The sequence below is a fragment of the Oryzias melastigma genome, linkage group LG13 (genome assembly GCF_002922805.2).
Source record: "Oryzias melastigma strain HK-1 linkage group LG13, ASM292280v2, whole genome shotgun sequence".
Classification (NCBI taxonomy): domain Eukaryota; kingdom Metazoa; phylum Chordata; class Actinopteri; order Beloniformes; family Adrianichthyidae; genus Oryzias; species Oryzias melastigma.
In genome coordinates, this window is record NC_050524.1 from 23,127,295 (window position 1) to 23,144,692 (window position 17,398).

Sequence of the window (17,398 nt, forward strand, 5' to 3'; positions counted from 1 at the left end):
CATAACATGTCCTCCACAATCCCCAACAAAAACGAGATGCATTCTTCATGTATTTTAAAATGCAAATGCTTTTAAAATTCTTTCAAATTTAGGTCATATTTATAGAGTTCTGGATATGAAATTAGTAAGAGAAAAAAAAAAGTTGTTCACTCAAAATATTTTTTGCGACTACGAGTTAGTATTTTGTGTAAACAATTAGTATTGTAAATGCACATTTTAGTATTTTAAGTGCACAAATTAGTATTTTGAGTGCATAAATAGAATATTGAGGGAACCCAATTCAGTACATTGTAGATACAAATTTGTTTTTCTGCACATAAATTAGCTTTTTAAAGGATGTAAATAGACATATGATTAGCATTTAGTGGACATTAAATAGAATTTTGTGTACTCAAATTATAAATTGGTGTGCAAAAATTAACATTTTGTGCACAAAGTAGCATTTTATTAGAATTTTGTCCATGAATTACTAGTTTGTGTGCAAAAATTAGTATTTTATCAGCACTATTCGCATATGTTTGCATTTGGTGTTCACAAATTAGTATTTTTATGTGAACAAACTAGCATTTTTTGTGCACAGATCAGAATTTACTTAGCATTTTGAGTGCAAAAACTGGTATTTTTTGTGGACAAATTAAAACTTGCTTAGCATTTTGTGTGCAGAAGTTAGTATTTAGCTTGTGTACAAAAAATTACATTTTGCGTTTACTATTAGCATTTTATTATCATTTTGAGTGCAATCAATTAGCATATTTGAACACAAATAAGCAACTGGTATGCGCACATTTTGTTTTGTGTGCACACATAAGCATGTTGTTTACAAAAATTGCAACTGAGGGCACAAATAGCATTTTGTATGCACAATTTTGCATATTGTGGAAACAAAATTGTTTTTGTACATACAAATTAGCATTATAGAATGCACAAATACGCATTTGATTTGCATTAAGTGGCCATTAATTAGCATTTTGTGCACAGAAATTAGTGTTTTGTGTATACAAAATTAGCAATTTATGGGCAGAAACTAGTAATTTGTTTCCATACTTAGCATATTTGAATACAAATAACAATTGGTGTGCACAGATTCTGTTCTAGCATGTTGTCTAAAAAAAGCGATTGAGGGCACAAATTGCATTTTGTGCAGAATTTAGTGTACTGTTGACGCAAATTTGTATTTACACAGAAATTGGCATTTTAGAAAGCACAAATAAGCATTTGATTAGCATTACTTGTGCATTGATTAGATTGTTTTTGTACACAACTGATTATTTTGTCTATAAAAAATAGCATTTTGTTTGCACTAATAGCACTTCGTGATCACAAATTAGTATTTTGTTCATACACAAATATTTTTGCTAGGACAATTCTAATATATGACAAAATACTAATATGTGGCCACAGATTATTAATTTCAGGGATTTTTTAAAAGTCATGTCCAGAGCTCTGTAAATATTTTGCTTCATAAGTTGTTTAAAACTGTCCCACGCACTTCGACCACACACTGACAAATTACATGCCTTAATACTAAACCTCAAGATTACAGAAAAAGAAGAGGCCCAAGTATCGCGAGATTATCCCTCTGGGAGGACCGGGGCTTGAAGTTTCAGATGCATCCGTAGATGAATCATAACGGGATCAAGATGTCTGGACGTTCAGGCCGCGCTGAGACCCGAAGTCGGGCCAAAGACGACATTAAGAAGGTCCTGGCGGCCATCGAGAAAGTGCGCAAATGGTATGTAAACAGCGCAGCGCAAGACGAGCATTAAAATCGAAACCGCAGCGCGATATCTTGCTGCGTAGCTCAACAAACTTCAGTCGGAAAAGTTGGATGATTGACAACTCCGTCGACCAACAAGCGCGCGCGTATGACAGAAGAGGCGGGGCTACATGAGTTTTTCCGCCGACAGCTGTCAATATGGCTCCAGCAGCCTCACATGCGGCGGGTTGAGAACTCGAGGAGCCTCCTGAGAGCTTCTTTACTGTGGAAATCACAAACTAACGTGTTGGAATGACTGTCCTCCATTATGTTCTGCACGCACAAGTGAAGGGTTGTGATTATATATCAGCTGTGCTCCGGACTATGAAAACACGCGTGAATGTGTTCATTTTTCTATCACGACGCCCTGAAATCTAGCAGCTGAAGCGACATTTCCCGATAATCCAAATTGCATTGATCCTCAGGGAGAAGAAATGGGTGACGGTCGGAGACACGTCTCTGCGCATATTCAAGTGGGTTCCAGTCACAGAAACCAAACAGGTGTGGGTCTCAGTCAATCATCCGGACCTTTATGTCACGACCTGCATCCTCCTGAAGGGTTTCATCCTCTTTCCAGATCTTTCGGACCAAATCTACGGGTGGAGACGTGAGGGGACTGAAGGATGTGGTTCTGGAAAACACCAACTCTTTGCTGGATTTTACAGGTAGCTTTGTTTTCAATCAGTGATCATCCATTCCAAGTGTTTTATCCCTATTCCAAAAATTGTCTTTTGCTCCTAGATGACAACAGCAACCAAAGCTTCATGTCAGACGTTTATCAACCAAAAATGGACAACAGCAGCAGCAACTGCAGTTCTCAGCAGGTCAGCCCTCCGCACACCTTCAGCCTCCGAGCTGAAGACTCCCAGCCACCCATGCTGGGGCAGGAGACCGTGGATGGTACGTAAATAAAACCACCCAATGGAAGTGTTGTTTTTGGTGTTTTTGACATGTTTTGGTGTTGATGGAGGACATAAGTAAAGAAAATGAAGCTTAAATTTGCATTACTGTGAGTTTTTTTTTACAAGCATGTCTTTGTTTTCCTCGTCTGACATCTGCCTCAAAAGTTTATGTCTGGATAGCTTTAATATTACCATTTTGTTGCACCTCTAATGTTAGATTGGGGTTGTGAGGGGCTGTAAGCTAGTGGGAGAGAGGGTAAACCAAGGGATGATGGGGAATAACTCTGCTCTAATGGTCCCGCCCACAACTCAAAGTAGGACTTCTGATAAGTTTGAGCTAAAATAAAGACTACTGGGAACGCTTTGAAAATCTCACTTTGAAAAACAAATTTTCTGTATCTTCTCTCTCTTGATCCAGAACCCGTCCATTTGGGACAGGAAGGTGCAGACGAGCCACCCACTCTTATTAAGGAGGACCCTCTTTCATCAGGAGCCATCAAACGGGGAGCCTCAGATATACAGGTTTCACTTTGGCAGCTTCTGAGAAAAATTAAATACAGTAGTCCCTCAGTATATCGTGGTTCACCTTTTACACGTTCACTAATTTTTTCAGTGCATTTTTGCATGTTTTAATCTTCTAACAGCCTATTGTGTTCTGCACCTTCATTGGCTGTTGAGCATTGTCAATCAATCTCCTCCTCTGTGTCTCCTACATAGAATACTGTCTGTTTGACACATCAATCAGGATCAGATGTTTGGTTTTATTCTAAAATACCGGTCTTGTTTTTCCATGAAGATTTGAAATTTTAGAGCTTAAACAAGAGAAAAAAGTGTGAAAATGTTCAGTGAAAAGGGTATAAAGTATGTAGTGAGGAGCTTTAAAACATCTGCAATCCTCTGCAGATTTCACCTATCGCAACGATAAACGAGGGACCACTTCCATTTCATGTCTAGTTACGGTTCTATCATTTTTGAAGTTTAAGAATCTGACATATCGAATATGTCCTGTCATCCAGCAGGAGGAACTGGATGAATCGGGAGCCCCGCCGTTGAAGAGGATTTGCAAAGGAGAAAATGCTGCGCTGAGATAGCTTTTGTAACATCTTTTGCCAGACATATGTAAGAAACCTCCTTGAATGTTGTGAAATTAACAACACTTTCAGAATTATGATGGGTTCCTTTTTACATGTTTATGCAAGTATTACTCATTGCAGTTCCGCTCAGACTTTTTAAACTGTTATGAAGCTTAAAGTGCAAAGCAGAAGTGTTTTCAATCTTTGAATGTACCTGGCCATACTGTAGATTTCTGTTCCCTTGCTGCAAACACATTTCTGACATCAGTTTTCTTTTTTTTTATTCCTTTTGCATGTTTTCATATATTAATGTTTTTATGTAAGGTTTACTGGTTGTTTTGGAGAAAAAATAAGTCCAATGTGCAGCTTAAAGCAGATTGAAGTTTAGATGTGCCATTTATGCTTTCAATATACAATGCTTTCTGCGGAAAATCTTTTGTCTTGACACATTTGAGAATAAAATCATTTGTAAAATATAATTTGACCATCTTTGCAAGTGATTGATTTGTCATCATTGCAAGTAATTGCAAGTAATATATGTCATATTTCTATGATTAAAAAGTTAGCACAAAATTTGGCTACAAAAAACAGTATATTTTTTTAACATGGCATTACAATTTTGAAGTTAATCTTGTATGCACAAAAACTCCCATGTTAGTTTTTTCTTTAGGTTTCTCTCTAGTATTTGAATTATTTCCTTTTTTTGAAGGATGATGTGACAAATTATAACTTTTGAGCAACAGAGTTTTTTACACAATACTGAAAAAATATTATCCTCAAAAATAATTAAAAAAAATTATAGATCTTGCATGTAAAACAAATCCACCAATCAAACTATGGAATTTGTCTTGGTGAAAAAAACTAAAATACTGTAAAATGTTAAAACTAATGAGAAAAGTTAAAAATTCTACGTAAAGTTATAAAAAACACTTAAAATAGGTTTTTGAGAACTCATCAAGATATGTTGTCCTGCAACAAGTCTTTAAATCTTACTGAAAAGTTACAGAGATTTTTTTTATATTTAATATATCCAGTGTACTTGAGAGTTTTGTGTTTTTGCTGTCCTGCTTTTGCAGTGCAAACCTGTCACAATGTCAGGGGCTGCTAAAAAGAACCCCTGCTTGGTCTACGAGATCAAACCAAATTACTTTACTGAATTTGATCTCAACCCAGATCTGCTGTTTTTTTTTTTTTTTTTTTACAAGGCTGTAAAAAGAGGCACACCCAAGGTTGCATTGAATAAGTTCTTTTCAGTCATTATGTAAGAATGCTGTGTACATTTTGCGCAAAAAATATTTTCCTAATTTAATGCTGTATTTAAAACAAAGTTATTTTTTTTTTGTCAAAAGCAATGTCCCAAGATCAAAACAATAACAATTTAATATGACTCCTTTAAATAAACCTGGTTTATTTTAAGTGGCTCCCCGACCCTAATAATAGACAGGTTGTTCCGACCAATCAGAGACCGCTAAAGTAATTCAATCAAGGCGCTACAGCGGAAGGACCAATAGGAGTGCAGAGTGGGCGGGGTATGGCTGAGGCGCCGCTTGCTGCCGGGGAAACGGGGCGCTGAGCTTTTACACAACTGTGCCGGTGGACTAGAAACTCCCGCCATTTCGTCAAGGAATTAACCTCTTGTTTGATTCAGGGTACTTTCGCGTAACACTTGCTGATTCTGGAATCGATAAAGAGGAAAATCCAAGCGTTAAAGAATAAGGTCACTTTTAAAGTATCGAGAAGCTTCTATTTCTTAATACTTTAGCGTCGGCTTTCTTGGCTCTTGCCGCGAGTTTGATTTCGATTTGCTTTCTTTTCGTGGAGCTGAAAGTTTATAAACTGTCAAGAGCGGTAACTCCGGGTGTATTATATATTATATATTAAATATTGAATTTGAACCAGCAACCCGCCGCTGCAGAGGAAGTCTGATAATGGTGCGATGAGGTCGGAGCTGAGAAGTGCAGTGTTATTGTTTTGTAACGAGATAGCAGTTCAGCCTGTTAGCTGATCGGCTAGCTGCTGCACGGTGAGTGCCGGGCCTGCCGGTGGTAACGTGAGAGGCTTCGTCGCTCGGAAGAGACGTTACGAGCTCTTGGATACATGATAAGGAAAAATCGGCGAACTCAACATTCGTAAATTGTTGCTGGGAAATACAGTTTGACCTCCGGCAAACGTGCCACCCTCTGGATTTCATATGGCACCGCTTTTGGGCCGGAAACCGTACCCACTGGCTAAGCCTTTAGCCGAGGCTCCAGGCCCGGCGGGAGAAGAGGTCTACATCATCGAGCACACCAAGGAGGCCTTCAGGAACAAAGAGTATCCTTCACCGTGATGCTGATGTTAGGAACTGTCTTAGCGGGCCAGACATTATTTTAGAGGAATGTTTTTATCAAAATATTTTTCTTTAAATGCCACATTTATGTAATAAGGGACATTTATACAGATAAAAAGGTTGACGTACCTTAACTATCCTTCCCTTAAATGTTTCACCGCATGTAGAGTTTACACTTGAGGAAAAGCTAACGCAGTGCTGCTAATAGCCACGTTTTAGCTAATAGTTAGCTGTTTATTTAAACTAACCTTTATTAAATAGGCTTTGACTTGACGTCTTTAATAGTTATGCATACACAATCCCATAATATCCTATGAATATCTGGAAAAAAACATGTGCTTCGCCTTTTAACTTTGTAGCTTTCTGTCACCGATGCTAACACGGTTAGCATGCTAACGGTCCCATTATGTCACCGCTGTTAGCCGTAGCGGTGAGCACAAACATATTTTGCTCCTGCTTATCCAAGTTGACGTTAGCATTAAATATATTTTCAGTTTAAGGTCTTATTTTATTCTGAATAAAGTGGGGCAAATGTAGTTGTTATGTAACTGCTTGTTTATCCTCTTTAGCCTGTTGGTCATTAGACTGTTTATAGAGCCGCTACAGCTAGCAAGGTTAATCGGACGCTCTGAAGTGAACACAGGCAGACTTTCTTTTTTGTTGTGGACATGTCTTAAATGTGTTTATATTTCGCTTTCGTTTGAGGGAAAATCTCCCTTAAGTGTTTATCGTAAACGATTGAAAGGCGTTTCTGTCGCTCATTTAGCGAATCACCCTGTTTGTCTTCTGATAACACCGTGAAGGGGACTGCTCCTTTAACTACATCTGCCAGAAATGTTGTCATATCAGAGCAAAACGGGTTACTTTTTTATTTCTACTAAAGACAATAATATTAAGAGATTTTTTGCATTAATTATTATGTATTATTCTGAAACATGTTCAAGCATGCATTTATCCTCCAACGTTCTCCAATTTACAAATATGACTTTTGAAAAGTTCAAATTCTCTTTGATAATATTATATTCTGTTTGCGTTTTAGAAATCAGATCTGTCCTTTTTGTTTGGCTAACAGCTGACAGATGTTCATTCTACTTTTCATGTTTGTGCTAAAAGAGGAACTCCACATCCAAAAATCTGAATTCCCTTGACCAAGTGTGCACAGAGAGTATGAAGCGCGATTGCAGAAGTATGGCGAGCGCATCTGGACATGCAAGAGCACGGGAAGCCTGCAGCTTACGCACAAAGAGGCGTGGGAGGAGGAGCAAGAAGTCACAGAACTGTTAGTATCAGAACCACCGCTGGAATCTTGGTGTATTGTTTTTTCCCCGGTCTATCTAGGTTGTGGACCGGCGTGTACTTAGATGGAGAAAGTGTTTTAAAAAATATGGCTTTGCATTTGACAAATAAATGTCACATCTTATTTTTACTCATTCTGGGAATTATCTCTGACAAAAGCATGTCAAAGAACAGACTTTGCTTGAAAGGTCTGGCTTAGTTGAAGCTTTCTTTAAGAAAAATGACGACTGAGTCATCGCTCGTTTCTGCAATAGCGTGATGATAGTTCCCATATCCTGGTGTTAAGAAACCATGGAGGTGGTGGTGGTTTTTCTAAATTGTAGCAACTTTTGAGTATATTCCTCCACTGTAGCTGCAAATGATACACATTCTCTTAATGTTAAAAATAGCACTGTCATGCTTTTTTCAACAATTCATTAATCGTCACCTGTAATTATCTATTTTACTCTAACCCAATAATTGCTGTGAAAATCCTAATTTTATCATTCAAATTTGTGGCATAGTAGTGGAGTAAAAGATAAACATGTAACCAAAAAAGTGGCTTTATGAAGTTTTTTATTATAACAAACCACCACAAAGGGGGATTCTTTAAATCTGGAACAATTAAGAAAAAAAGGTGCTGTTATTTAAGACACCAAAAAAAGCAGAAACACTTTTTCTGAGCAAAAATATTTCTCATTAATACCATAATAGATAACGTATGTTGACATAGTTTTACACAACAGCCAGGAAAGAGATGAGGTTTTTGAAGACTGAAAATAATATAAAGAGGAGGAGGAGAGGAGATTCTAGTAAGTGACACCAAAGAAAATAAACAATTTGAACTTCAGATGACTGTGTTGTGACTGGACAAAAACAAGTGGTAAGAGGTGAACTTTTCCTCTGAGATGATGCTTTTTTCACTTAGCCTTTCAGCATATTTACGACTATGCTGTTGTGACAGAGCAAAGCCAGTGCAGGTTGATTGCGTTACCATGACAACGCTTCACACCACATATACCAAATAGTTTGCTTTTTGCAGAAAAACGATTTAAACCTCATAATATCAAGATTAATGCAGTAATAATTGATTCAGTATTTACACCACTGGCTAAAAGTGGTCTTAAATGTAATCGCATAGCACAACGCCAGAGCCAATCTGGATTATTAACTTCTTTATTTCATCTTGTTGATTCATCTTGAGATTTCACTCCCCCTACTGGCTGTTTTCTTCTCCTCGTTTTCTTGTTAAGGCAACAGAATTATTTTTGTAGTGATTCACACGTTCTGAATATAGAATCACTCCATTTACCATTTGATTCATCATTATTTTATTTCATTGTGCTCTTGTGTGCAGGCTCCAGGAGGAGTATCCTCAGTGGTTTGAGAAGCCAGTCCTGGAGATGGTCCACCACAACACGGTGTCTTTAGATAAGCTGGTGGAGATGTCGTGGCTGGAGGTCCTCACCAAATATGCAGTGGGCGAAGAATGTGACTTTCTTGTAGGTCTTATTTTAGTCAAAAGTAGCATTTGGTCCTGTAATGCTGTGGGAGGAGTTTAACTGGCTTTTTCCACTTTAGGTGGGGAAGGACAAAAGTTTGCGGGTAAAGGTGGACAAGATTCATCCCTTGGAAAACCCCGAAGGAGAGGCAGGAGAGAAGAAGCTTGAAGGGGCTTGTGACTCGCCGTCCAGCGACAAAGAGAACGCCAGCCAGGAGAACCAGAGGAAAGAGGCGCCGCCACGCGAGGCAGAGAGCCGGAGAGAGAGCCTGAGTAAATGCTATGATTTGTCATAATTGTAACAGTGACCCTGTCTGGATGTGGCTAATACCAGATCATGTTTCAGGTGATCGAGCCCGGCGTTCTCCAAGGAAACTTACCACTGCCATGAAAGAAGAGAAGAAGAAATGGGTGATGCCCAAGTTCCTGCCTCATAAATATGACGTGAAGCTCATCAATGAGGACAAGGTGTGTTCACCATGAGTATTCAAGTTTTAGGCAAACAATGGCATCATTTTTGCATTTGTTTATGCCTTAGTCACTGGCTGTCTGTGGATGAAAAGTGGTCAAACCTGAATGAGACAGTAACTAAAAATCAAGGCCGTGAACCTGCAGAGTAAAAATGTTTGCATGCTTTTTCTCAAACCCGGGGGCCTGTATGAGTCAGCCTCTTGTATGTCATGTGACCAACACTTTACCTGATGCTTTCGAAGAGTTTTCCTTTTAAAGATTTTTGTTTTCACTTCTTTGTTTCTTCAGTGATTCGAGACAAAAATGTTTAAATTTCTATGATCTTCAGGTGATCTGTAACGTCCCCGCTGACAGCCTCTACAGAACGGAGCGCCCCCCAACCAAGGAGATCATGCGCTACTTCATCAGGCACAATGCTCTGAGGCTGGGCAAAGGAGAAAGTGCTCCCTGGGTAGTTGAGGATGAACTGGTGAAAAAGTACAACCTTCCCAGCAAATTCAGCGACTTTCTCCTCGATCCACACAAGGTAACAAACACACTTCATGTTTTGATATGAATATTCTGTTATTGAAAACTAATTTCATTGTTGGTTTGCATTTTTCCCCTGAAGTTTTTGGCTGAGAATCCCTCTACAAAGCGAAAGAGTTTGTCATCCTCAGAAGGTAGACCGAGTAAGAAGCTGAAGACCGACACTCCAGGAGAAGATTCTGGAAATGAGAAGGGAGAGAAGAAGAAGAATAAGAAGGATTCTTTAGGCATGCCCCTGAGTCCCACCATCTGGGGCCACATGCAGGTTGGTGGAACTTAAGAAATAGATTTATCTTGATCAGTTTTTTTTTGGCCCAGATTCAGTCATTTAATTTTGAGCATGTGGAGATATCAAGTCTTGATCTGATACTTTTGGAAACCAATTAAAAATAAACGAATGTAATTAAAAAATATATATTTTTCTTTTATTAATTTCCTTTATTCAAACAGTACTCCAGTGAAGTAGTTTGAACAATCACGTAAAAAAAGTACAACTGCCAACTAGGAAAAATAGTTAACCATTTACTAGTTAAACTACATCATAATTGGTCATGTGGTAAAGTTTGGTGACTGTAGCTTTAGTATCTTCAGAATTACTGAACATTTTTTAAAGATCTGATTCATGTCTACATTAGAAATTCTTAAATATCAAAAGTGACTTTCTTCCAAAATGATAAAATAAGATACATTTTCATGACTAGATCATATCATTTCTTAGTTTTGGTCTTTTTGCAAAGGTTAGGGATTTTTGAAAATAGCTTTTTCTTGGAGTTTCCACTTTGTAGACAGTCCCTTTGCAGACATCTCATGGAGACTCCTTTTCATTGAAAAGAAAAAACATCCTGCTCTTTTTTCTGATGAAAAGCCTTTGTAGGTCATTATTTAAGTTAAGACACACCAGTAGAGACATTTTATGTCAGTTTTAAATGTTTATTAAGAGTTTTTAAACCCTGAAGTTTAAATCAGTGAACATCTTGCTAGCATTTCCGAACAGTTTTGGTACACTTCTTGCTTAAAAAAGTGTCATATTCTGTTGCGATTTACAGCAATAAAATGTTGTTATCCGCTCATGATATGCAGACTTCTACTAAAGTATTAATCTGTAATAATAAGCTTGAGACATATTATAATAAAATAATTATCCAGTCCCTTATCAGGATACAACATCCGATTTCAATCGAGTCTGAAACTATGTGATCTGGCCTGTTTCCTGATCCAGTGATCAAATCAGGGCATCCCCACTAAGAAACATGTAATTTAATACCATGTGTGCTCATTGTGACTTTTCGTATTTGTGTTTCAGAAAATCAAAATGAACGGTTCCCCGCTCAAAGTGAAGAACTCCGGGACTCAGAAGAAAGGGGACGAAAAAAGTTCGGCTCCCTCCACTCCGAAGTCTGGCAGGAAGAGCGCGGGAAAGAAAAGAGGAGATAAGAATCTTCATGTCTCTAAAAAAGATGGTAAAGCCGGTGCTAAGAGCCCAAGGATGAAGCAGATGACTCTGCTTCATTTGGCTAAAGGGACGCCGTCAGGAAGTCCCAAGAAGAGAGCCCGTAGCTCCAGCATAGGCACACCCAAATTGGGGAAACCCCTCCACCCGATGGCTCTGCATCTCCTTCGTTACTATAAGGAGAACAAGGACAAAGAGGACAAGAAGAACTCTCTTTCCTACCTCCTCACCAAAGCTGCAAAGGCCTTAACCCCGGACGATCGCGACCGCCTGCCCGAGGAGCTTAAGAACCTGGTCCAGAAGCGCTGGGAGTTGCTGGAGCAGAAGAAACGATGGGCAGCCATGAGTGAAGAAGAAAAGAAGGAGGAGATCAAAAAGAAACGGGCAGAGCTCAAAGAAAAGCTGCGAGAAAAGGCCAAGGAGAGACGAGAGAAGGAGATGCTCGTCCGCCGAGAACAGTCTCGAAGATACGAAGACCAGGAGATAGAAGGTGGCAAGACCCTCCCGGCGTTTAAGCTGGTGGACATACCTGAGGGACTGCCCAACACGCTCTTTGGCAGTGTGGCGATGGTTGTGGACTTCCTTCACTGCTATGCCGGCCTGCTGATGCCGAACGACCAGTACCCCATCACAGCCATGGCCCTGATGGAAGCTCTGGCCGGAGATCGGTCGGGCTTCCACTACTTGAACCGGGTGCTGGTGGTGCTGCTCCAGACGCTGCTGCAGGATGAGCTGGCGGAAGGCTACAGCGAGCTGGACATGCCGCTCTCCGAGATCCCTCTAACCATGCACTCCGCGTCGGAGCTGGCTCGGCTGTGCCTGCGCCCGTGCGACGCCCACGGTGAGGAGAGCGCCCAGGGGTCGGAGGACTCGGGAGCCTTAGGGGGTTTTGATGACGTGGTGACGAGTGAATTCCTGGAGAAGCTGGAAACGTCTGAGGTGTTCGAGCTGAGCCCGGAGGACAAGGTCAACCTGCTGGTGGCGCTGTGCCACCGCATCCTAATGACGTACTCGGTGGAAGACCACGTCGATGCGATGCAGCAGCGATCCGCCGAGCTGTGGAAGGAGCGCCTGGCCATGCTCAAGGAGGTCAACGACCGCAAAAAGGAGGAGAAGAAGAAGCGGAAGGAGATGGAGATGGAAAGCAAAGGTGAGTGTCTGGCTCTATGTGGCGAAACAAAAAAGAAGATTTTAAGTCTAGCTGTCATGACTGAACTTTTTTTTTTTTTTTTAATTTGTCTGCATTTAAGGTGAAAAGAAAAAAGATGATAAAATCAAAAAAGACATCAAGAAGGAAGTTAAGGTGGAGCCAGAGGATTTGATCAGCTTAGTGAAGAGCCGGAGACTGATGACCATGCAGGCCAAGAAAGAAAAGGAGGAGCTGGACCGACAGAACAAAGGTATAAGAGGAGCATAAATAACTGTCAGACAGAGGCGTTCATTTGGTAAAATCTGCTGCTGCTAACCGTTATCTTCCTTACAGAGCGGATGGAGAAGGAGGCGGAGGAGGAGCGGATGCGTAAGCAGAGGGCTTCGGCAGAGAGGGCCTTCCAGGAAGGGATAACGAAAGCCAGGCTTGTGATGCGGAGGACTCCCCTCGGGACCGACAGAAACCACAACAGGTAGGTGTGAAACTCTGAGTGAAACTCAGTGACCCTCAATGACCTCCTAATCGCCGCTCTGTCACCTCTTCGTAAAGATACTGGCTCTTCTCGGATGTGGTCCCTGGTTTGTACATCGAGAAAGGGTGGGTGCACGAAAGTATCGACTACAGTTTCACCCCTCCACCTGAGGAGAAAGCCGCGGAGCCGGAGGTGGAGGAAGAGGAGGATGGAGAATCAACCTCTGCTGCTGATTCACAGGGTGTGTGAGACTGCCGTTCCTTCATTCATCGAAGCAAAAACGTTATTTATTTGAGTAAAACCACAATATCAACAAACCTTTTTGAAGACTTATGTACAATTGTGACTTCTGTTAAATTATTTAAGATCTAATTTCTGAATGTATTTTCTTTACTCTATAGTTTTCCTTAAACTGATATTTAAATATGAGAATGGTTCATTCTTGTCTAAGGAGCTGAAAAAGATGATGGAAGCATTGATGGTGCAGTGATGGAAGGTGTCCAGCAGGAGGCTCCACTAGACGTCTGTATTGAAACCACCATCCCGAAGCAGGGACAGAACCTCTGGTAAGAGCCTCCAGATGATGTGTTTTATGATTTATGATGCGTTTCAAATTTGTTTTCTTCACATTCTGGCTTTCTTCCTTGTGTTCAGGTTTGTCATTGACAGCCCCACTGAGCTGGAGGAGCTGGTAGAAAGTCTTCATTCTCAGGGAGTCAGAGAGAGTGAGCTCAAAGCAAAGATTCAAAGCAGGTGAATGAGCTTAATGACCACCAATGCTAACAGCTTGATATTATTTACTTTATGATGCAGCATTTGGAACCATCACCAGTCAGGCTGTGACTTACTGGATCTAAATTCAATCTAGCAGTTCAGATCTGTTATTCTGCGACACATTTTGACCAACACAGATTATAAAGCAGATCGTCTCCTGTTTCAGGTACCAGGACATTTTACACTCCATCCATTTGACCCGGAAGAGCAAACTGGGCTTGAGGACCTGTGATGGTTATGAGGAGCTGCTGAAATACATGCGCAGTGACATTCAGGAAATAGCCTCCAGACTCCAGAAGGGGGGTTTGGGATACCTGGATAATGACACTGACATCGAGGATGAGGTGAGTCTTTTTAAATATTGAATCCGCTTGGCTCCATCCCTGCCTGGATCATTGACTGTATATGAGAACTGGACTAAGCAACCCTTTCCCCCCACTGTATTCCAAACAGGAAGTACCCTCTGGCTGCAAGACGCCAAAACTGCATTGAGAATAAACAGCTGTTACTCAGTTATTCTATTTGTCAGAATAACCATTCTTGCTGTGATATCTTTTTTCCCCCACATGTTCTTGATAACCTTTTTTTTCCTGATATTTTTTTGTACGTTTTTCAAGTTATAAACTGGCCAATAAAAGTAGATGGTGCCTGCTGGCTCCACTTCCAAACAGACTTACTGTGTAGCCAGTGACAGGAGAGCTCACAGGAGCTGTTAGAAATACCAGCGTTAAAAAAATGATTTCTAACTTATGGTATATAAGGCGTATTAATCCAGACGAAAGAGCCAGAGATAAGACTTTACGTCAGTCAGACTCTAATAACTGCTTAACTCTTTTGTGATATGCTACGTATTAGTTACATTAGAGAGGTTAGTCATCCTAAGTGTATTTACAATACCTGGAACTTCCAACCTTGTATGTAGCACGTTTAAAAAAAAAACGTAGTCCAACAATGCTACACATTAGCCTTGTTAGCATATTTACAATAACTCCCAACCTTGTTTGGAACATGTAAACAAAACTGACTGACATTTAGATCTCTCTAAATGGCTTCATTATCAGCTAATACTACAAGAATTAATCCATTTATATGGCGCACTTGTTGTTTTTTTTTCATTAATAGGTATTATTCGGAAAATACAGTTACTGGCAACATATGTTTTAAGAGGAGAATCCATAAATATGTAAAATGTGAAATTTACCTTCAAAGAATCTGGTTTCAATTGATAGTGGTGTGTTTTTCCAACAAGCTCCCCACTGATTGACCAGATTAGTTGCCATAGAAATGATGACTCGGACAATCACTGCTTATTAGGGATGTACAGGATACAGAAATAACACATTAAGAAATCAATCTAGCACTGAGAGTAGCAGCGGTATCGGTTGAAAAACTACAGATATGAAGATTATGTTGGTCTAAAAGGTATAAAATCGATCAGGAAGTAAAATGATCGTTTTCTAGCATGGTTTCTCTTCCTGTTGTGTCTCTTATGTCTCTGCTTTTGTATATGCATATGAAAACAAAAGACGTCCAATCACAAGCTTGATTCTACAAGTGGGGTCAATTACAATTAGCTTAAGGTTAACCTCAAATTAATATGACCACAAAAAACAAAACACTTTCAAAGATGTAAATTGTCTGTTTTGTTTATTGGAAGTTATGTCAAAGACATTTTGCTTTGTTGTTTAAAATGAACAGTGCTAGTAAGAAAAGAAAAGTTTATCTGTTAAGACATTTTCATCACAAACAAATAATATAAATCTAGATTGAATCCGTCTAGGTAGAAGATGCCACAAAGTTAGTTGGATCTTAAGTATTTATTTGTGGACCATGTATTGAGATGCACATTGAAACGTGAGAGGGAAAGATGCACTTACCTACTGCTTACTGACGTGGTCTGGTTCCAATATGGACTTGATTTGGTTTGAGCTAGGAATGAGTCATTTTCTATAAATTACATCACACTCACTCAGTCCAGTTCTCTGATACAGTCAAAAGTCCTGCTGTGAGCTTCAAAAAACCTTTATTTGGAAATATTTCAAATGTTGGATTCTTCTTCTGTTTTATGACAAACCACCATTCCAAAACAAGTATTTTTTCTCCAGATTTAAATCTCTTTTGCCATCAATTCTAATTTCTGTTCTCATTTCTGCTCCCAGTTGAAAGAAATGGACAGCTTGAAAAGCTTTGGGGAGTGCATCATCACTATCCAGGCGTGCGTCATCAAGAAGTTCCTGCAGGGCTTCATGGCCCCGAAGCAGAAGAAGAAGAAAAAGCAAGGCGGGGAGGAGAGCAGCAAAGCGGAGGAGGTGGATGAGGAGAAGAGGCTGGCAGAGGAGGCCAGGGTGAGGAACCAAGCTAACTTCTTTAATGAAACTAAAAGAATGGATTCCCAGCTACAGTCTGTAAATGTTGAGGCTGGATCTGTCCCCTAGGTGGCGACGGCGGTGGAGAAGTGGAAGACGGCCATCAGGGAGGCGCAGACCTTTTCCCGCATGCACGTGCTGCTGGGAATGCTGGACGCCTGCATAAAGTGGGACATGTCTGCAGAGAACGCTCGCTGTAAAGTTTGTCGTAGGAAAGGTGAGGAGACCTTTTTACATCTGTCTGAAGAAAAAAACGTTTTAGTTCTTAACAGAGAAAGGATAGAACTCCAAAAATATGCTGTATAAGTTAAACCTTCTCATTCATCCAGGTGGCATCTTCTCGAAGTCGAATCAAAAATCTTCCTTGAAAGGTTTCGCCGCTCATGAGCGGCGAAACCTTTCAAGGAAGATTTTTGACTTCATTAAAACACCTTTTTTAAAAAAGAATGTATGCCACTTCCTGTGAGTTATTTCCCATGTTTTTCAAGATGAAGTGAGTTTTGTCTGAGTTCAGCAGAGCTCCATCACTCCACATTTCTCCTGTCCAGTGCTCAAGTTGAACCCTGTGCTGAAGTTGATGGAGGCCAGATCCAGACAGGGCAGCAGGAAGCACAGAGCAGATCAGACTAGTTGTGTCAGGCAGGTCTACGTTCAGAGTCGAGAGCTACGCCGGCCCACAGGTGAACCGGGAACAGCCACTGTACACCCGACGCAGACTCCTCTGACGTTCTATCAGAGAATGATGATGATGATGAATGAAAAGTGTGAACATCTGGTAAATCGGGCTTTAAAGAGTCAGATAGTCCATACTACCTTTTTTCTATATAATGCAAAATTTAAATTCTGATATTTTTCATCTAAAGGCTGCAGGAGGAAGTTGAAGAAATCCCTTTTTAATTTAATTTAATTTAAATACATAACATCATGTTTGATTGGTAAGGCTGGTTTAAATGTTTGAGCCTCTCAATTTGATTGGTGTAGACAGTTTGATGGTGTAACTTGTTCCAAAAGGTGCTGCAGGAATTGGACTGAATAACTCCCTCTGTTACTCCGCCCTAACATTCTGATTCCTTCAAGGTGACGATGAGAAGCTGATCCTCTGTGACGAGTGCAACAAGGCCTTCCATCTGTTCTGCCTGCGACCGGCCCTCTACCGCATCCCGTCTGGGGAGTGGCTGTGTCCCGCCTGCCAGCCCACTGTTGCCAGACGAGGCTCACGTTCAAGGTAACCCCGCCCACTTTGTCACCTCTTCTGTTCATTTTACCTATAGTGTAGAGGAGGCTTTAATAGAGCAGAAACTAAATTCAAGTTTTCTCAGGGTTATTTCAAGAGCAGGAAACTTAATAAAAT

The 17,398-nt window shown here is 40.3% G+C and overlaps 2 protein-coding genes across 4 annotated transcripts in view; both read left to right on the top strand.

The window, feature by feature from the left end:
* The first annotated feature begins 1,569 nt into the window (after window positions 1-1,569).
* bcl7bb (BAF chromatin remodeling complex subunit BCL7B b) lies at window positions 1,570-4,215 on the top strand. 2 transcript variants are annotated; one of them, XM_024276443.2, is made up of 6 exons: window positions 1,570-1,732; window positions 2,182-2,257; window positions 2,334-2,421; window positions 2,498-2,656; window positions 3,077-3,180; window positions 3,675-4,215. In XM_024276443.2, exons 1-6 carry the CDS (start codon window positions 1,620-1,622, stop codon window positions 3,747-3,749), a joined length of 615 nt encoding a protein of 204 aa, XP_024132211.1. In that variant the 5' UTR covers window positions 1,570-1,619; the 3' UTR covers window positions 3,750-4,215. The 2 variants fall into 2 exon arrangements, with proteins under 2 accessions (XP_024132211.1, XP_036070658.1); XM_036214765.1 differs by having other exon boundaries at window positions 3,678-3,944.
* Window positions 4,216-4,924: 709 nt separating this feature from the next.
* Window positions 4,925-17,398, top strand: part of baz1b (bromodomain adjacent to zinc finger domain, 1B) — a 17,051-nt gene continuing 4,577 nt past the window's right edge. The window contains exons 1-18 of one of the 2 annotated variants that reach the window (XM_024276820.2): window positions 4,925-6,044; window positions 7,223-7,339; window positions 8,693-8,837; window positions 8,917-9,109; window positions 9,183-9,304; window positions 9,636-9,833; window positions 9,918-10,100; window positions 11,139-12,435; window positions 12,536-12,685; window positions 12,769-12,907; window positions 12,985-13,148; window positions 13,359-13,473; window positions 13,562-13,660; window positions 13,848-14,025; window positions 15,841-16,026; window positions 16,117-16,264; window positions 16,596-16,727; window positions 17,125-17,272. In XM_024276820.2, the coding sequence (XP_024132588.1) occupies window positions 5,923-6,044; window positions 7,223-7,339; window positions 8,693-8,837; window positions 8,917-9,109; window positions 9,183-9,304; window positions 9,636-9,833; window positions 9,918-10,100; window positions 11,139-12,435; window positions 12,536-12,685; window positions 12,769-12,907; window positions 12,985-13,148; window positions 13,359-13,473; window positions 13,562-13,660; window positions 13,848-14,025; window positions 15,841-16,026; window positions 16,117-16,264; window positions 16,596-16,727; window positions 17,125-17,272 (3,836 nt within the window). In that variant the 5' untranslated portion in view covers window positions 4,925-5,922. The remainder of the gene's footprint in view (window positions 6,045-7,222; window positions 7,340-8,692; window positions 8,838-8,916; window positions 9,110-9,182; window positions 9,305-9,635; window positions 9,834-9,917; window positions 10,101-11,138; window positions 12,436-12,535; window positions 12,686-12,768; window positions 12,908-12,984; window positions 13,149-13,358; window positions 13,474-13,561; window positions 13,661-13,847; window positions 14,026-15,840; window positions 16,027-16,116; window positions 16,265-16,595; window positions 16,728-17,124; window positions 17,273-17,398) is intronic. The other variant, XM_024276821.2, reaches the window with a different exon arrangement.

Excerpts from the sequence above, each read along its gene's own strand:
- bcl7bb (XM_024276443.2), top strand. The coding sequence starts at position 1,620 with ATGAATCATAACGGGATCAAGATGTCTGGACGTTCAGGCCGCGCTGAG. Across the intron at positions 1,733-2,181 it reads ATCGAGAAAGTGCGCAAATG|GGAGAAGAAATGGGTGACGG; the intron begins GTATGTAAACAG and ends ATTGATCCTCAG. Across the intron at positions 2,422-2,497 it reads CTCTTTGCTGGATTTTACAG|ATGACAACAGCAACCAAAGC; the intron begins GTAGCTTTGTTT and ends TTTTGCTCCTAG.